This window comes from Oryctolagus cuniculus, chromosome 13 (genome assembly GCF_964237555.1).
Source record: "Oryctolagus cuniculus chromosome 13, mOryCun1.1, whole genome shotgun sequence".
Taxonomy (NCBI): Eukaryota; Metazoa; Chordata; class Mammalia; order Lagomorpha; family Leporidae; genus Oryctolagus; species Oryctolagus cuniculus.
Window position 1 is genome coordinate 100,562,690 of NC_091444.1, and position 20,227 is coordinate 100,582,916.

General features: G+C 44.2%; 1 protein-coding gene across 3 annotated transcripts in view; it reads right to left on the reverse strand.

Moving 5' to 3' along the window:
• Positions 1 to 148: 148 nt before the first annotated feature.
• Positions 149 to 20,227, reverse strand: part of LOC100344963 (WW domain-containing adapter protein with coiled-coil-like) — a 34,942-nt gene continuing 14,863 nt past the window's right edge. The window contains exons 6-9 of one of the 3 annotated variants that reach the window (XM_070056059.1): positions 6,855 to 6,949; positions 5,148 to 5,282; positions 3,710 to 3,864; positions 149 to 3,593 (exon numbers count right to left, since the gene is read on the reverse strand). In XM_070056059.1, the coding sequence (XP_069912160.1) occupies positions 6,880 to 6,949 (70 nt within the window). In that variant the 3' untranslated portion in view covers positions 149 to 3,593; positions 3,710 to 3,864; positions 5,148 to 5,282; positions 6,855 to 6,879. Of the gene's footprint in view, positions 3,865 to 5,147; positions 5,283 to 6,854; positions 6,950 to 20,227 lie in introns of all 3 variants that reach the window. The other 2 variants (XM_070056058.1, XM_070056060.1) reach the window with 2 other exon arrangements.

The window sequence follows — 20,227 nt, forward strand, 5'->3', positions numbered from 1 at the left end:
CTCTCCTCCCTTCAGAGAAAGGTACCTCCTTCTTTGAAGACCTGTTCTTTCCACTGGGATCTCACTCGCAGAGATCTTTCATTTAGGTCTTCTTCTTTTTTTTTTCCCCCCAGAGTGTCTTGGCTTTCCATGCCTAAAATACTCTCATGGGCTCTTCAGCCATATCCAAATGCCTTAAGGCCTGATTTAAAAAAAAAAAAAAAACTACATATGATGTCACAAGAAAAAATCTTTGAAACACAGGTTAACATGCCAATTAAAGTCACCTCATTCCACACTACAAGTACTTGGGTTAAGTATCCACATCCAGCTCCTGACTCTAGCTTCCTATTAATGTGGACCTATAAGGCAGTTGTGATAGCCCAAGAAACTGAGTACCTGTTTCTGGCTCCTGACTCCAGCTTCCTGTTTTGTGGACATGGAAAGAAATGGTTATGGCTCAAGTATTTGGGCACCCATCACCCCTGTGGGAAACATGGAATGAGTTCCCAACTCCTCAACTCAGCCAGTCTCAGGACCAGTAGGTGTGGGAATTAGGAAGTGAACCAACAGGTGGGAGTCCTCTTTATATCTGTTTCTTGCATTTTGTGTGTGTGTGTGTGTGTGCAGGCATGTATCAGTATCTGCTTCTGAAATACATTTTCAATATAAAAATCGCATTTTTGAAAAAATGTTAACTTTATTGATTTGAAAGGCAAAGAGAGCCCTCCTATCTACTCCCTCACACCTCAAATGCCTGCAAACAGCTAGGACTTGGTCAGGATGAAGCTAGGAGCAAGGAACTCAGTCTCTCCTATAGGTGACAGGGACCCAGATACTTTTGACATCACCTGATGTCTCCCAGAAGACACACTGCCAGAAAAGCTGGAACTGGAGATGGATCCAGAATTCAAATCCTGGCACTGTAACACAAGACACAGACATCCCAAGGACTGACTTAACTCCCACACCAAATGTGTGCCCCCAAGAAAGCTTTTAGTACTGATGAATGACACCCAAAAGCTGTTAAAAAGCCTAAAGCTAGTATTAGGTGATCTTTCAAAACTAAAGGAAAACTCCCTTGGATTTTTTTGCATATCTTCCTTTCCCTTCATTTAGCATATTATAACAATTATGACAAGTTTTCCTCTCCAATCTCTTCATTTGTAATGCCTAACTGAAGTCCGGTCCTGATTTCATAATGAGTACAGGCAAAAAACAATCATTTTTCACTGGTTAATATTAATATATGTCTGCTTAGTAACAATTCATGTCAACAGAAATAAATAGGAAATGACAACAGCAATAACAAAAAAAAAACCTTGATAATCTTAAATTTTCTCTCCACATCAGTCACATAAAAAAGAAATTTAAAGAAACTCAAACTCTGTGACAATAGGGAAAATCCTCCACACTGTAAATTTAAGACAAAAATATTTCAAATACATCTGCCTATCCCATCAATTTAAAAATATTCTAGAATGCACGGTAATTATTCCTTTTAATTTATTAAAACCAAAGTAAGAGTTTTTATTGGAAACAACAAAAAATAAATAATTAAAATACATAAAATATACCACCGGACAACATTTTGTCCCAGCAGGAATACAGGAGTGCCCAGCCACTCTCCCAGGGTGCAGCCCATCATCTGTGTGCCGGCTGCTGCTTCCCAGACCCTCCAGGAATAGTGAGGGCCCTGTCAGACACTGGGGTTGCAACCTGAAATGGATGTTCACTCCTGCCACAACCTGTAGCCACAGTCTCATCGGCACCCAAATCACAAAGCCAGCTAAATGCTGTGGACGACAACCTCCAGGCAAGAGAGGCTGGTCCTGGCACACGCGCCATCTGGCTCTCCATCTGCACTGCCAACACCTGGACGCTCTCAACCCAGCACGACCAGGATCACCAACTCTGGAAGCCGGTGGTTCCCAGATGATGCAGGAAACTCACTGCTAGCAGGCAGCCTGTCCCCAGGTGAAACGCTGTGGACAACTAGCACCCAAAGAATATTGACCCCTCACCCTCCCTTTCCTCTTGGACGCCATGATGCAAAGGCAGGGGGAGGGGAGCATCTCTGTGTGCAGGCCATGAAAACCCGAGAGGCCCACCGGCTCCAAGGGGACCTGCACCCCACACTTCCCTGCCAGTGGCCTGAGGCTTCTTCGCCACTGCCTCTCCACTGCTGCCTGCTTCTCTGCACTACCCAACACACTGCCACAGTCAACGCCACCTCCGAACTGCACGTCCCTGCGCACGATGCCCCATGCTCCACCAACGCAGACTCCCCTTTCCCAGCCTGCAACGCCTCACACTTCCAAGGCATCGCTGTGCCGCCGTCCACAAGGAACTACACTTCAGCGCCGCTGCCCCTCATCTCACCAGCTCCCCCGCCACCTGGTGACCCTAGCTGCCCTCTGTGTTGCTGCCGCCACCACAGACTTACACCTCCCTGCCTAGGAAGCCCCCACGCTTCACCGAGGCAGACTTAGAGCCTTGTTTCCCCACCAATGACACCGACGCTGCACCAAAACCACCCCACGGGTCGCTGCCACCACCTACTTTACCCCTGCTGCTCAAAGTGTCCCTGTCGCCGACCACGCCATGCTTCGCGGAGCCACTGCTGCCTCATCCTTCCTCTCCACTGCCCACTGCCGAACTGCGCTTCCCTGCCCATGATGCTCCACACGACGCTGATGCCCACACCCACACCGCTACCCACCTGGACACTGAGGCTGCCACCGCTGCCTGCCAACACGGAACTGAGCAAAGCTGCCGCCACGGCCGGGTTCCCGCCGCTGAAGACTTCTGCTCCCCTGCCCGCCCAGAATGCCACAATCCTCACCAACACCAACACCGAGGCACGCTTCCCCACCCAGGACGCCGGATGCTTCCCCACTCCCTACCTCACTGCCACTGTGCTGCTACTCGTTGCTGTCGTGGATGCAGATCTGTGCTGCCTCACAGACGGCCACAGATATGCAGTCGCCACTGCTGCCTCGTCCTTCCTCTCCACTTCCCGTCGTGGAACTGTGCTTCCCCGCGCACGACGCCCCATGCAAGGCTGACGCTGACGCCTCCGAGGCCTCTGCTACCGACACTGAAGCCCCTGCCGGAGGACACAGACCTGCGGCCCCTGCGTTCCCCACTGCTGCCAGACAGGCAGCCACCGCCGAAGTCTTCTGCTTCCCCGCCCGACGCTTCTTCACCGCCACCACTGCCTGCTTAGCCATTGCTGTCCAACGTGTCACCACTGCCACCAGTACACACCTGCTCTTCCTGGCCGACCGCCCAACACTTCCCAAGTTGTTGCCGCCGGATCCTTCTCTCCGTGGCCGGCCACTGAACTGCACTTCCCCGCCGGTTCCGCCGATACTACCAACGCCAAGGCCTCATGCAGGCAGATGCCCCACAGGCACCGACGCTGATGCCTACGGCGCATGGGAAGCCGCTCCCACACTAACCTGCATGAGGCCGCGGCCAGCCCAGGTTTTCTCTAACTTTCTAAGCAGGCCAGTGCTTCGCCGAAGGCCCTCTGAGCGGCCGCGAACTCGGGACTGCTGGGCAGACTCCACTCTCCTTACAGGGCGTCAACAAACGGTGAGTGCACCTGGCTGCGGGGAAGGGGAGGGACACCTGAGCCGGGGGTCGAGCGGGCAGGGAAGTGGAAGTCTCTCTCACCAAGGGGAGTGGGGGACTGGGGAGCCCCAATGTCACTGACGGTACATACCTACAGACACTTTCCCAGAGTCCCCGCTACCGCCACTGCATCCTTCTCCTCGGCTGCCTGCAAACAAACTGTGCACCCTGCTCTCCCACGATGCCCCATGCTACCCCGACGCTGCCAGCCATTGTCAGCATTTGGGGAGTAAACCGGAATAGCAACTTAAAAGAAAAAAATAGAAAAAGTTTTCCACAGGAGTACTAAAATATGGTCTACTATTAAATATAAATTAATAAATACCAATACATTAATATGTTCAAATATCAGAACTCTACACCAAGTTTAATTCCAGGAATTAAAGGAAGACTTGAGAAATCTAAAAGTATATGGGGCCAGCCTTTTGTCACAGCAGTTTAAGCTGCTGCCTTCAATGCCGATATCCCATATGTGTGCTGGCTCCCATCTACTCCCGTGCCAATTCAGCTCCCTGCTCATGGCCGAGGAAAGCAGCAGAGGGAGGCCTAAGTGCTGGGGCCCCTGCAACCAACGTGGGAGACACAGAAGAACCTTCTGGCTCTTGCCTTCGGCCTGGCCCAGCCCTGGCCACTGGGGTCACTTGGAGAATGAACTGGCAGATGAAAGATCTGTCTCTCCCTCTAACTCTTTCAAATAAATAAACAAACCTAAAATATATATAACTATATATATAACGTATAAAAACTATATATAACTCAGCTCATCCCATTTACAGATTAAAAAAAAAACAAAAAAAGATCATTAACATGTTAACGTTGATATTTGCTAAAATTCAACAAGCAACCCCTAACAAAATAAGACCGAGTAAATACTTCTTTAATCAGAAATATTCAAAGACATGTATTACTATCACTTTTCTTTAACACTCTGCAAATGTTAAAGTTGCCAAGTGTTAAAAATTCTTGACAGCTTAACTAGTACTCAAACAGTATTTTACACTTTATGTTCTGTGTGGGTGCAAACTGATGAAATCTTTACTTAATATATACTAAATTGATCTTCTGTATATAAAGATAATTGAAAATGAATCTTGATGTAAATGGAATCTGGGAGAGAGAGCGGGAGATGGGAGGGGTTGCGGGTGGGAGGGACGTAATGGGGGGGAAAAGCCATTGTAATCCATAAGCTGTACTTTGGAAATTTATATTTAAATAAATAAAAGTTAAAAAAAATTCTTGATAGCTAATAAGCAATTATAAATAGTCCTTATAGTATTTTTATAAAAAGTGAATAAAAATAAAAAATTATTGATAGCTAATAAGCAATTATAAATAGTACTTATAATATTTTTATTAAAAATGAATAAATACAGGTTACTTAAGTATGTTGCTGTGTTTGTATTCTGAACAAGTGTATTTCTACAAGACAAAAAAGTGACTTCAGCTCTAACACGTATAGGCTACCAGAAAAGACGGGCATTTTGGAGAGCTTTACATGAAATATTACAGGATATTTTTGCTTTACTTACCTTGTCATATGGTCAATGTTGGAGATTTGCTTCTGGTTCCTTATGATCTCAATGGATGCCCAAAGATGCTGGATAGCTTCTGTATCTGCCTGTTGTCTTTTTGTTAAGCGTGCCATGACCTATTTACTTCTTTAGCTGTAGTGACAGACAAAAACACATGGAAAAGAACACCGACTACAAGATGAATTGGCAACATAGTGAGTAACAAGTATATCAATAGCAGCCCTCAACTTGTATATTCATTGTCTATCTTCACTAGGACATAGCTGGTATTCAACAACACAATTCATTCAGGGTCACAATACTTAAAATGTCAAAAGAAAGGACTCAAGTACAAAAACCACTGTATTTCTCTCAGAATTATCAAATAATAGTTTACTGAAACTTAACATACTTAAATTAGAAAGATTCATATTTAGGGGCTGGCGCTGTGGCATAGCAGGTAAAGCCACCACCTACAGTGCTGGCATCCCATAAGGGCACAAGTTCAAGTCCCAGCTCCTCCACTTCCAATCCAGCTGCTATGGCCTGTGAAGGCAGTCGAAGATAGCCCGGGTCCTTGGGCCCTTGCACCCATATGGGAGACCCTGCAGAAGCTCCTAGCTTCAGATCAGCACAGATTCTGTGGCCATCTAGGGAGTGAACCAGCAGATGCAACACCTCCCTCTCTCTGCTCTGCCTCTCTGTAACTGCCTTTCAAATAAACACTTCCTTTATAAAAAATGATATATATTTAAGACGTGGCAGACAAGAATACTAACATGACTTCTAACTTCAATGCTTCAATGAAGGTGCTTGCATCTCTATGCAGCAGCTGCTTCAATCAAAGAGGTCAGGCCCACATATATGATTGTAGAGTTGTTACCATAGATCAAATCTTCATTATTTTATACGTATGTTACTAAAAGCAAGGAAATCTTCAATTTCCTGCTAATGCACACAGGGAGGCAGTAGATCAAGTTGACTCAGTTATCTGGTTCCTTTCCACCAATGTGGGAAGCTTGGATTGAGTTCCCGGCTCCTAGCTTTGGCCTGGCCCAGCCCCAGCAGTTGCAGGCAGTCGAGCAGTGAAGCAACAGAGGAAAGAACTCTGTTGGGATTGCTTCACCAAGCAGGTCGGACCGAAGTGATTTTCCCAAAAGGTCTCCATTGTTTTAGAAATGGACCTGATAGGAGCTGGCACTAAGGCTTGGTGGGTTAAGCCGCAGCCCACAATGCCAGCACCCCATGTGAGCACAGGTTCGAGTCCCAATGCTCCACTTCATTCCAGCTCCCTGCTAATCTGCCTGTGAAGGCAGTTGATGAGGGCCTAAGTGCTTGGGTACATGCACCACTTTGGGAGACCCGAATGCAGTTCCAGGCTTCTGCCTTTGGCCTGACCTTTCCATTGTGGCCATTTGGGGAGTGAAATAGCAGATGGAAGATCCCCGTGTCAACTCTGCCTTTCAAACAAACAAGTCTTTAATAAAATGGACCTACAAGACCTGGTTCCCTGAGACCAAATGTTTTACGATAGCCAGTTTCAGTATTTCCCGATATCGATCAGCAAGTAAGCATTCTGTATGTTAAGGAAGTACTTAGTTCTATTTAATCACCTCCTTCCTGAGTTTTTCATTAACAAAGATTTACATTATATCCTTCAAATAATACAAATAAATAGAAGTTTTGTGCCAGCAGCAACTTAGATGTTGCCAAATCAATACTTACAAATCCTTGAGCCTCTAGCATTCACTTATGTGAATTTGACTGCTATCTGCTTTAATTCCTTTGATTGCTTCTTATTTGGGTGGAGTACAATCTTACTATAAAGCAGAACAGATGATAATTATGTCAAACATAAAATTATAAAGACTGCCTAGCAGTTGAATAGTTAATTTACAGGAGGGAAAAGGCAGTGAAATACACTAAACGACTGAAAACCAAAGCAGATTTTACAAAAACATCTAAAACCAAAGCAGCTTTTACAAAAACATCTAACGCATGTTATCAAGTTTGAATCCTTGCGTGCTATCTACTCCTGCAAACACATGAACTATATTCTGTTTTTAAAAACAAAGTATGAAACATCTGATATACACAGAGTCCATTCTTAATCTCAACTGCAAAACAGATTGTCAGCTTTCTCAAATCGGTAACACTTCCATAGGCCTTTTACTCACAATCAAAAGACTGTAATGCTCTTGATTCCACATTGGAAATACTATTCACAAAACACCCATGGTGGCCTGTGTGTACACAATTATCATTTAGATTCCTACCACTACTCATGAATCTGGCCACAACAATGACTCTGGTCTGCTCATCCTCCTTGACGGTAACTCCCTTTAAAGGCAAAAAATGTGGGTTACATGGATAGTGGGTGGAATGTATGGGGAGATGGGAATAATAATATTCACTGAGAAAGACTGAAAGCAACTACATCATTTAAAAGAATGAGGCAGGAGGAATAGAAGTCACATCCTTGGTCTGAAAAATATTCATGACCAGGCGCAGAAAAGTCTATCTACATCTCCTATAATATCCCCAGCACAACTTAAACATTCTGGAACTCTAACTTCTTCAAAACTGGAAAACAACAATATCTATCTCCTTCCCATTGTTAAGAATGACTTGTTGGGGCCGGCTCCGTGGCTCACTTGGTTAATCCTCCGCCTTGAGGTGCCAGCATCCCATATGGGCGCCAGATTCTGTCCTGGTTGCCCCTCTTCCAGGCCAGCTCTCTGCTGTAGCCAGGGAGTGCAGTGGAGGATGGCCCAAGTGCTTGGGCCCTCCAGTAAATCAGTGATGGGATGATTTTGCAGCCTTTTTGCACCATAATGCATGCAGCCAAGGCCAGACAAGAAGGATCATCTCCCTACATTCCTAAAACCTAAACCAACCAATCACTGGTTCATTCCGCTTTTAAAGAGCAAATTAGTGGCCAAAATGACTAGAAATACAACATTCCAAATACAATTACTTAGTTTGATTTTATCAGCTTCCATGTTCCTTTTACAAAGAGTCTCAAAATTTCCCACCAAAACATGCCTAATGGCAGAAGAACCTAACAATGCAATCTGAAAGGACTTATCCATTATTGTAGATGAGAAATTGAACCTGAAATGGCCAAGATGTGTCTAAGAGAACTAGTGTATGGTGAAGTCAGGACTTGCCCAGGGCAATCTAACCAGACACACCGTTCTTAATCCTAATTACCAGTCAGTACTATGCGCTCCATATTTTCCATGGCATTCTGTTCAGAAGGTCACTTTGCCTCTAACATCATGAGTTTATTATCCTGTGAGTAAATGAATTCTTTCCTTCCTGGAACATGCATAAATGATACTAAGGCTTCTAAGGCAGCAAGACAGCTGCCCCCTGGGCCTCTCCTAACACTGGCTCTATGGGGATCCAGCTATGGTGTAAGAAATCACACCTACTGCCCATGTGGTGAGGAAGCGGAAGTGAGCCAAGTAGGGACACCACCTGGAGGAAGAAATGGTTACCTTCTCCTAACTTTCTACAGCCTCGTGACGAAGGAACCATCAGCCCAGCAACCACCAGACTATACACACAAGGGACTCCAAGTAAGAACCTCCCAGCTATACCCTCAATAGTGGGAAATTAATAAGTACCATTTAAGCCACAACATTTGGGATGACTTGTTACACGGGGTTAGAAAATCCGAACAAATTTCTTTCTGCACCTAGGACTGCACTGTTTTTCAGTATAGAACCATCTAATTAACTGTGTTTAACGCTAGGCCTGGGGCGAATTCTGTTTCAATGAAGCTGACAGATGTTTATGAGCACATACTATGTGCTAGGCACTTCTAACACCCTGTTGAACAAAACAAAATGTTCTGCCTTCTCAGAGAGCTTATGTTCCAACAAGGTTTAAAACGATTAGAAATACAAGAGTACTCCATGAAGTTTGTGTAAAATGACATTTACATATTTGGTGCAATATTTTTCACATTTTGAAATATATTGCATGCTTCTAGTCTCATTCCTGAATAATTCACCTTTTTGATAATCAGTTTTGGAATATAACTTCAGCGTAAATTAAGTCTTTTCGTAATTGATTCTCTTGGGAGTTGATGTACTGTTGTTGGTGATGACATTTTTTTTTGACAGGCAGAGTTAGACAGTGAGAGAGAGAGAAAGAGAGAAAGGTCTTCCTTCTGTTGTTTCACCCCCCAAATGGCCGCCATGGCTGGTGTGCTATGCCAATCTGAAGCCAGGAGCCAGGTGCTTCCTCCTGGTCTCCCATGCAGGTGCAGGGCCCAAGCACCTGGGCCATACTCCATTGCCCTCCCAGGGCATGGCAGAGAGCTGGACTGGAAGAGCAGCAGTTTTGGGACACGACTTGTGCTTAAATTAAGTCTTTTTCTTAAATTGATTCTTTTGGAAGTTGATGTATTGCTGTTGGTGATGACGTTTTGATTCAAACTTGTATCTTGACTCTCCTGGTTGTTCCCGATCAGGTCATCATTTGGGGCAACTTGCAGGTGCATTTTTTTTAAATCCATGCATGTGAACTTCAGAAAGCTCATGGAAAATCCCCTCATGAAAAACCCTTGCCAACAGACAACATGGAAGGGTTGTTCTGTAACAGATGGGGATACTTGCTGTCTGCTAATTCTACTTTCTTGGAGGATAAATCATGGACCTGAGAAACAACCTTCTGATCCCTTAGCTCAATCTTCCTTTTGAACCTCACATTCTTGAGACCTGTTTCCATACTGCTTTCCAAACACCAATTTATCAGCATTCCCTGAGGCATTACTACTGTGCATTTCATGTGAAAATGAGAGTAACGATCAGTAATACAAAGTAGATTCTGTCCGATACTGGATAAATCAGAGTGGATCTGGAGGTGTGGTTCAGAGGGTTCAGCTGCATTTGGGACACCAGCTTCCCATACGGGACTTAAGGTTTTGAATCCTGGCTCTTCGGCTTCTGATTCAGCACCCTGTTAACTCACCTAGGAGGGCAGAAGACAACCCCAGTCCTTGGACTCCTGCCACCCATGTGGGAGATCTGGAATGGGTCCTTGGCTCGTAGCTTTGGCCTGACCATTGTGGTCATCCAGGAAGTGAATCAGTGGATAAAAAAAATATGTATCTATTTCTCTCTCTCTCTCTCTCTCTCTCTCTCTCTGTCACACACACACACACACACAATTCAAGTAACCATTCCCGGGGCCCGCGCTGTGGCAAAACTGGTAAAGCCGCCGCCTGCAGTGCTGGCATCACACATGGCTGCTGGTTTGAGTCCGAGCTGCCCCACTTCCTATCCAGCTCTATGCTATGACTTGGAAAATCAGTAGAAGATGGCCAAAATCCTTGGGCCCCTACATCCACGTGGAAGACCAGAAGCAGCTCTGGATCCTGGCTTTGGATTGGCACAGCTCTGGCCATTGCAACCCTTTGGAGAATGAACCAGTGTTCTCACTCTCTCTGCCCCTCTGTAACCCCTGCTTTCAAATGAATAAATATTTAACAACAACAAAGAGCCATTTTTCAGGCATGTCCCCACATATAGCCTCAGACAAGGAATTACAAAAAGTTACAAACACTTATGCAAACACAAAAACAGGACCTATAAAGCTTTGTAAGGGAGAACTGAATCCTGGTACATTAGAAAGTTTATTGCACTTGTAAGAAAAATGCAGATCAAGTAAAAGTCAATATAAAAGCTTTTTATTACATATTTATTATATAAAGACTTGTACCAATGGGCAGAGATCTCTGTGCCATCCAAAGATGTGACTATTGAAAGGTTTTCACAATTAAGGTGTTCAGAGATAAAAAGAAAATGATAATTGCAAAAAGACATAAAATTAGATTTAACAAAAGTAGATCAGGGCTAAATAGGAGACAAATTAAAACCAAATTTACATTTAGGCTTGGATAAAAAATGACAACTCTGCATGTGCATCTGTGCAGTATGACCAAATATTAAAGCTTAAAAATTTACATGCTGGCATATATAAAACTAGTCCAGATCAAATTAAATGGGACATTTGGAGGGCTAACATATTAACTTAAGTCATATACACTGCATTTAAAAACTATGCAAAACCTAAATCATTAATCCTAGAGTTTTAAAAAGGGAAATTTCATGAATGAACACTTAGTAGCCTTTATCAAGTCAGTGTCTCCTGATAACAGCTTCAATTCAGGTACTTGTGTATTCAGCAGTAAACACAAACGGTTTTGATTAATTCCAAGGAGCAAGAGACAGCAGGAACAGAAACCAGCACAAAACCTAGAGAGAAGGCAGAAGGTCACAGAGAACCCTACTCCTTTCAACTTATCTCACTCTACATTCTTACTTCCCTAGCCATCCCAAACCAGAATGCATCTCTCCACAATCAACAGGCAGATACTTCTATGAACCTGGGAACTGTCTGCATAACTGTTCCTCACGTGGGCTAGCACTGAGGCGCAGCAGAGTAACCACGACCTGTGATGCCAGCATCCCAGAAGGGCACTGGTTCAAGTTCCAGCTATTCTACTGCTGATCCAGCCTCCAGCTAATGCACCCAGCAAGGCAGCAGATGTCTCAATAGTCGAGCCCTCCCACCAACACGGAAGACCTCAACGGAGTTCCAGGCTTACAGCTTTTGCTCTGGCGAGCCCTGGCAATGGCAATCATTTAGGGAGTGAACCAGTGGATGGAAGTCCCCAGGCCCCTGTCACTCTGTTACTATCTGTACTGTGCCTTTATGTCTTTTAAAGAAATAAAAGCAAAAACCAGTTTTCAAAAGTCAACCATTAAGTGCAAAACATTTTTTTCATCACTTTGCATCCTATCCAAAACACCCCAGAGAAACGTAATTTTACTAGTATTAGTCTGCTTTTTGACTTCAGCCACACACACACACACACACACACACACAGACTACAGAACAGGCCAGAACCTTGCATAAGCTGCCAAGTGTCAGGTTGTTTCTGACATATTTTCATACAAACTTTGAAGTAAAGACTGAACAGAAAGTCTCGTGCTAACTGTAAGGAAAAGGGTGCAGAGCAGTGCCTCCTCACACGGGGCACCTAATGTAGGGAAAAGGGTGCAGATCAACAGCAGTCAGAATAAAAAGAGTTACAGACAGACAGAATTTAGTCAAAGAAAAGAAACTCCCATAGTTGGACAGACTGGCAGAGGGCACAGACCCCAGTACGAAGGACCTTTTTATATCTTAGGTGGGCTCAGGGTGGGTGTGGGTGGCAGTGGGTGGAGATGAGTGTCTCTATACAAGTTCTTCAAGTTTGGCCTCCTGGCTTCCAAACCTGGAGAAGAATGTAGGCTGTGGAGGAAAGAACAACAGGATGTGAGACGAAACTGTCTTTTGAAGGAAGGCATGAGCAACCAGAGCTTTTTAAAAATGGCTGAGGCATCTGTCCTTGTTCCATCAATCCTGATTTTGAGTATAGATAAAGCGGTGAACCACCGGTTTCCTTCTGGCTTCTTCCTGCTGATATGGGGCGTAGACGAGGAGCAGGGTATCTATACACTGGATCAGACTGATTGGAGAAGGAGAGAGCAAGCAGCCTTGTGTTGCTCCTGCAGTCAAACCCTCCTGTAAGGTTTTCTGAAACATGTTAGTTGTACATGGTAGGAATGGCAGCAAATGATTACGAGGATAAAAAGACAAATCAGAAACACTGCCCATGGTGGGGGACGATGGCGAAATGAGGACAATGGGGGATATAGGAAAGCAAGAGTCCTGTCCAGTTCATGCGAACACAGGTTTATGCCTGACCGCTCCATTTTCTGTAGGGTGTCTAACAAGCAGATTAGATACACAGGGTGCAAACCACAGGACAGAGTCATTGTTACAGGATTTAAGAATGCAGGGAGTTTTCCCATTGAGATGCAAATGGAAACTGACAGAAAGGGTGCAGTAGTAATCAGGTGTGTTATGTCCAAGGAATCTGTGAGGTCCAGACCTGTGTGTCTCTTCACGTGGAGCCCTGGATGAGACATAGTAAGGGAGGTGTGAACCTCCTTGGGGAAGACACCCCGTTGACTTCCACCACCTTGCTGGCTGGGGGGAGGGCTGGCCTGAACAGGAGGTTAGTATCATATAGGTGGCGTCTGCCTTGACTGGTATTGACCCTAGGCTGTTCTCCTGATGGCGGTGGTTACTCTGGGAGCTGGGCAGAGGCAAACGCTTTTTAGCCTGGGGCCAAGAGGGTCTGTGGTTCTGACCCAGGAGTCCTTCAACCCCGAGGGCAGCTCCGTTTCCAGTGGCCTGGCTCTTGTCACAGCCGACAGGGCTCTTCATGACAGCTACGTGCCCAATGCCCTGACTCCTCATTTCCTAAACAGGTACCATTCAGGGATGGACTGGCCTTTTTGGGTCTCCTTGATGGCAGATCACGGTGTAAAGCGGCCATTAACTGGCCTGTCACCTATCCTTACATTGCTCCTGCTGCCTCACTCGCTCCTCTTTCTCCTGGCCTCTATTGAAGCAGAACACAGAAACAGCCTTTAGGAATGTCAGCCAAGGGGGCGCTCAATCCTGTGCCTAATCTTTGGTGGCCTGAGCTGGAAATCTACAGTCACAGGCATGTTACAACAATTTCCTTCCTGTGAGGTAAGATCATGCCAATGAGGACTATGTCCTTCTATGTAAGATCAAAATATTAAGACCACCCTATCCAAACTGTCTAATATAAGGTCTGAAGATCAAACTGTACATCCTGATGAGGAGTCCTGCAGAACAGAATCAGTTTCCCATCTTGAACAGACTAGAGAAATGGGGGAATAAATCAGGCTTTCGAGATTGCTTACTGTCAATAACTTAAAATCCAGTGAAAACTTAGCAAACAATTTTAGCTGTCAAATAACTTATGAAAACATTTACCAGAGGTCCATGCCTTCTACCAGTTTTAAGAGTACCTGTAGTTGGAAATGCTTCTCAAATATCTAACACAAGTGTAACCTAATTGAAACAGAGAGCTGTTAATAAATTTTCCCATATAGACATACAATGCGTGCATATATATGACACAGTACAGGAGAGAACGACAAAGCAGTTTCAGTTACTAGCACGTTCTGTCTGCCACTAGACAATGGAGGGGAAAAGTTGACCCCAGCGGAGGAAAAAGGCTTGGAATAGGGGCTTCTGACCATTTGCCTTTTCTCTGTGTGAAGTTATCAAAATCTTAAGAGAATTTTGAAACAAAAAAATCCCACCAAATTCGTGCTGAGGTGGAGTAATAGCTTTGGCTCTGTCTCCCCCTTCAGTCCCCAGCTTGTGCAAGTCTTTTCAGAGGCAGGCCAGAAGGGAGTTGAAATTTGGAGCCCATGGATTAAGCAAACTATGGTCTGAGGGAAGAGGTTCTTGTAGCAGGGCTTCCCTGGGAAAGAATCACCTTAACCGAGAACTTCAGTCCTGAGTCCTCTAAGAGGAGACAGCGATAGAAACCAACTAAACACCCAGGCCCTCCGAGGGGGGATGAACTGCTCACGAGCATCGCCCCAGCAGGCATGCGGTGAGAGTGACCTCTCTTACCAATCTGATGGGCTGAGAACTAGGTCTGATGTGGGCATGTGATGATGAGATCAGGCAAAGGCTCTGGCTGTGAATTCGTTCAAAATGAGAAGTGCAAGCGTGAGTGAGAAAATGTTCTGGAATAGGGTCTTCCAGGTCAGAAGGGAAAAAGGAGGTTTTAGGAAAAAGAAGGTTAGGGGCAGGAGCAGACACTAAAAAGGGGAAGAATTTGTCCAGATGAAGGCTGGGGGTTCACAGCTCTCACCCAGAGAATACAAGAGTGGCAGACTGGGGCAAGATGCTGGCCCCTCTCTCTACTTCTCACACGGGGCAGCAAATATAGCAAAAGTGTGCAGATCAGAGAAAAGACAGAATACGAACTCACAGCCAGACAAAGCTTATCCAAAGAAAATGAATCCACAGAGATGGGTGACCAACAGCTAGCACACAAGCGTGTGTGCACACACACAAACACACACACAGAAATATACAGCAGAGTGCCCAGACCCCAGTGGGCTGGACCTTTTTATATCTTAGGTACACTGGGGGGGGGGGACAGTAAACAGAGGTGAGCGTCTCCATACAAGTTTTTCAAGTTTGGCCCCCTGGTTTCCAAACATGGTGCAGAATGCAGGGGGTGGAATGGAGAACACCATGTTCTGAGGCTATACTGGTCCCTTGAGAGAAGGTAAGGGTAACTGAAACCTAAAATTGCTGAGGCTTCTGTCCTTGTTCCATCACTACCTACCTATGTCAAATATACACACACTGATTGTCTTGCTAACAGCAGGTAGAATCGCCTCTGCTGTCAAGCATTAGTTCTACTGCTGGGCAGTAGATGGCTTGGCCCCAGGATAGTAACTAGACTACTTAATGTATATGCAAATCACACTTTTTGTGGGTCTAGGCAGATGATGGTGAAGAAAACTAAGATAGGAATTCAAGCCAGGCATACGGCATGTATGGCAGTGATTCAAACTCACCCAGGATATGGGAGTGGAAGCAGAGCTTGCAAAACAGGCATTCCAACACTGGGTGCCAGTGTCCCAAATAATGACAAATGACTGTTCCTTGACACTGTACATCCAGTTGAATAAGAGTAAGTCTAATAATTTATGGCATTAATGACCAAGCATTTAGTTAACTGCTTTAAAAGTATTATATATACAGGATTTCAAATTTGTAACACTCACAAGAAAATATATACAAAAACTCAGGAGTGCGCCCAGTGTCATCCAAGTACAGGTGCTCAGACTAAAACCTAACTAAAAGAGTACTTCACATATTAGTTAAGGGTAAAGGTGGGTATTACTATTCCCTGAACACTAAAAGTACTCCTGGTCAGTCCTCTCAGACTGACACTGTCAACATCAACTTTCTGCTGATCCACTATGTAAATACTAAATACAGGTGTATAAAACACGTTTTATAAAATGATCTGGGAAGGTTTTATACAACCCTAGTACTTCATGGCTTAAAAATTTCCTCCTATGGAAAAGTAGCAACTGACTCAATGACAGGATTTGGGGTGATTTTATTTTTCCTCCATTCCCTGTATTGTCTGAGTCTTCTGTAATGAATGTGCACTTACACAGAATAAAATTAAAATGAGCTGCACTCTGTAGCTCAAGGTCCCATCAATCCCGACCTTGCTTTGCATAAACAGAGTACAGCAGAAATCGGGCACATCAAACTTTCTTTATAGAACTACCAGGGAGTGGCGAATCTAGATAGTACACTCCAGAACTGCACTGTCCCAGCCAGTGGCCACTACCAATCATGGGTGACATGCTGGACACACTACAAGTGATGAGTCCAAGCTGAAATGAGCTGTAAATGCAAAGTATGCATTGGATTTTAAACACTTTGGTCCAAAAAAAGTAAAGAAACTCCTTAATAGTTTTCAGCATATCAATTAAATGTTGAAATGATAGTACTTTGGGTATATTAGCCTAAAAACCTATTGAAGTTGATTTCACATCATTTTCAAATGAGGATACTAGAAGTGAACACAAAGTTTGCACTAATGCATATTTTCACTGTAAAGTGCTGCTCTAGGACTCAATTATTCAAGTAAAGCCAGCAGCATGGCCATCACTTGGGATCCTGTTCAAAGGCAGAACTTTGGGCCCCAGCCCCAAAGTGCTAAGCAGAATATGCATTTAAACAAGACCCCTGTTTGTTCAATATACACATTGAATGCTGAGTGGCACTGTTAAAGAAAACCTGTATTCTCCCTAAGCATGACAATCTCACTTTTCTTTAATTTGTCTATTTATTAAAATGCTACAAGGGGTCATGACAATTCTAGACAACAAGAACACAAGGTGGATAAAAAATACAAACACAAATTTCATTACCATTACCTGTTTTGGTGGAGTTTCTATTCCACAGAAGATAACAAATTAAAAATAACAATCCAGTTCTACTATGAACACTTGTTCTTATAAAAGCAAATTTGTGCAAAAACAGCTGATGTATCATGGACTTTCAAACCAACCTATTAATGCACCAAGAATGTATCACAGTGTCCATGCACTACCATTGAAAGGGAAGTCCTTTCTCTCAGTCTCTCCCTATCACTATCTCTAACTATACCTCTCAAATAAATAAAATCTTTAAAGAAAATTCATATGGAATCACAAAAGGCCACAAATAGTTGGAGTGATCTAGAATAATAAAGCCCAACCTGGATGAATCATAATACTCGATTTCAAAGCATCCTACAAAGCTATAATAATTAGAACTGCTTAGTGATGGCATAAAATCCAACGTGTAGCTCAATGGAACAGAAGAGAGAGCCCAGAATTTAATCCACATACAGATAGCCAGCTGACTTCTGACAAAAGTGCTCAGACCACACAGTGCAGTTAAGGATAATATTGGTGCTGGCAAATCTAGATGCATATACATAGAAGAATCAAAGTAGAACTGTATCTCTCTTCACATACAAAAATCTACTGAAGATACATCAAAGACCCAATTTAAGACCTGGCATTATGGAGATTATGAGGTTGCTGGAAGAAAACGTAGGGGAAACACTCAAAGACATTGGTGTAGGAACAACTTCTTGCATGGGAACCCCGAAGCACAGGCAACAAAAGCAAAACTAAGGAAATAGGGCTATATCAAACTCGGAAACAAAATTCAAGTGGACAGACATCCAGCAGAATGGAAAAAAAATAGTGGCAAACCATCTATCTGCAAAGGACGAATATCCCAAATATATATGCAACTTAAAAAAGTCAACAACAACAAAAGCAATCCAGTTCAGAAATAGAAAAGGACTTCAACAGACAATTCTCAGAAAGAAGAAATACAAGTGGCAAACGAACATATGGCAAAATGCTCAACATCTCCAGGCTTCAGGGAAATGCAAATCAGAAGCACAATGAGGTATCTCCTCACCCCTATTAGAATGTCTGAAATCCAAACAACAGAGTAACAAATGCTGCAAAGGATGTGGGGGAAAAGGAACACTTAGACACTGCTGGGAGGAATCTCTGGAATCAAACAGAAAGAAATGTTTGTGTGTATCAGTATTGCTGCCAATACAGTTTGTCAAAATTTCTTTTATGGCTATGTGAAATCAATGGTTAAGAATGTTATCCCACCACAATTTTATTTTTTTATTTTTTATTTTTTGACAGGCAGAGTGGACAGTGAGAGAGAGAAAGACAGAAAGAAAGGTCTTCCTTTGCCGTTGGTTCACCCTCCAATGGCCACTGCGGCCGGCGCACTGCACTGATCCAAAGCCAGGAGCCAGGTGTTCCTCCTGATCTCCCATGGGGTGCAGGGCCCAAGCACCTGGGCCATCCTCCACTGCACTCCCTGGCCACAGCAGAGAGCTGGCCTGGAAGAGGGGCAACCGGGACAGAATTTGGCGCCCCAACCGGGACTAGAACCTGGTGTGCCAGGGCCACATGGCGGAGGATTAGCATACTGAGCCGCGCTGACAGCCCACAATTTTAATTATCTATAATTACTTAAAAATTTACCACATACGATTGAAACAATCATTTTTCTATTCAATTACTGTTTACAGTAGTTGTCTATAGTCTCACTAAACTGGTATAATTTTTTTTGTTTTTTTTTTCGTTAAACTTATCTGATAAAGTATTAAGCCTTTTTACTGCAATGTAATTTGAAAATTGGCTCAAAATCTAAACCAAAGACAGACAGGAAAAGGAGAACGAAACACGGTGGAAAGGAGAAAGGGGGAGGGAGGAAGGCAATATCATTGTGTTCTTACAGTTGTGTCCACAAAGCACACTGAGTCTGATAAACACTAATTAAAAGAAATACAAAGAAAACCAATGCACATTAATTTGTTCCCCATATCACTGCTTACCCATTTGCCAAACTGCAAAAACTCAATATAGAACTAAGAAAATAAGGTACAGTCAATAAATAACAATTATTGAAATGTATTAACTACACACAGGATATGTTAAAAAAAAAACTACATATAACATCACAAAACCTCACATAGTACCAAAGCATTTACATAAGATGTGTGTACACATGAAAAAGATGATTACGTGCAGAGAAATAAATGTATGAAGGAAATGAAATTAAGACACGTTGTAAATTCTTAATTTCCTTTAAAAACTGTTACTAAACTGTAATCATTTTTAGAATTCAGAGGGGCGGCCGGCACTGCGGCTCAATAGGCTAATCCTCTGCCTTGCGGCGCCGGCACACCGGGTTCTAATCCTGGTAGGGGCACTAGATTCTGTCCTAGTTGCCCCTCTTCCAGGCCAGCTCTCTGCTGTGTCCCAGGAGTGCAGTGGAGGATGGCCCAGGTGCTTGGGCCCTGCACCCCATGGGAGACCAGGAGAAGCACCTGGCTCCTGGCTTCGGATCAGCGTGGTGCGCCAGCCGCAGAGCGCTGGCCGTGGCAGCCATTGGAGGGTGAACCAACGGCAAAAGGAAGACCTTTCTCTCTGTCTCTCTCTCTCCTCACTGTCCACTCTGCCTGTTAAAAAAAAGAATTCAGAGTGGCAAGGATTTGAAATCTTGGTTACCAAGCCAATTAAGGTCACCTGCATTCCATCCTTGAAGTACCCAGGTTCAGTATCCACCTCCAGTTCCTGACTCTAGCAGATTCCTATCAGCGTGGATGGAGAAGGCAGCTGTGACGGCTCAAGGAATCAGGTACCTGTTTCTGGCTCCTGAGTCTAGCTTCCTGTAATGTGGACCTGGAGGGCAGTGGATAGGACCCAGGTATTTGGGTACCCATCACCCTTGCTGGAAACACGGAATGAATTCTCCAACCCTCAACTCAGCCAGGCTCAGGCACAGTAGTTGTGGGAATTAGGAAGTTAACCAGCAGATGAGAACCCTCTTTATGTCTGTTTCCTGCACTGTGTGTGTGTGTGTGCGCGCGCACACGTGCATGTACCTGCATGGGTATGAGTATTTGCCTCTGAAATAAATCTTAAGAATAGATAAAGATCACCCACTTTTGAAGAGTTTTGACTTTATTTATTTAAGAGACAAAGAGATGGAGCTCTCCCATTTACTCCTGCACTCCTTAAATGCCTGCAGCAGCTAGGACTGGTCAGGCTGAAGTTAGGAGGCAGGAACTCAGT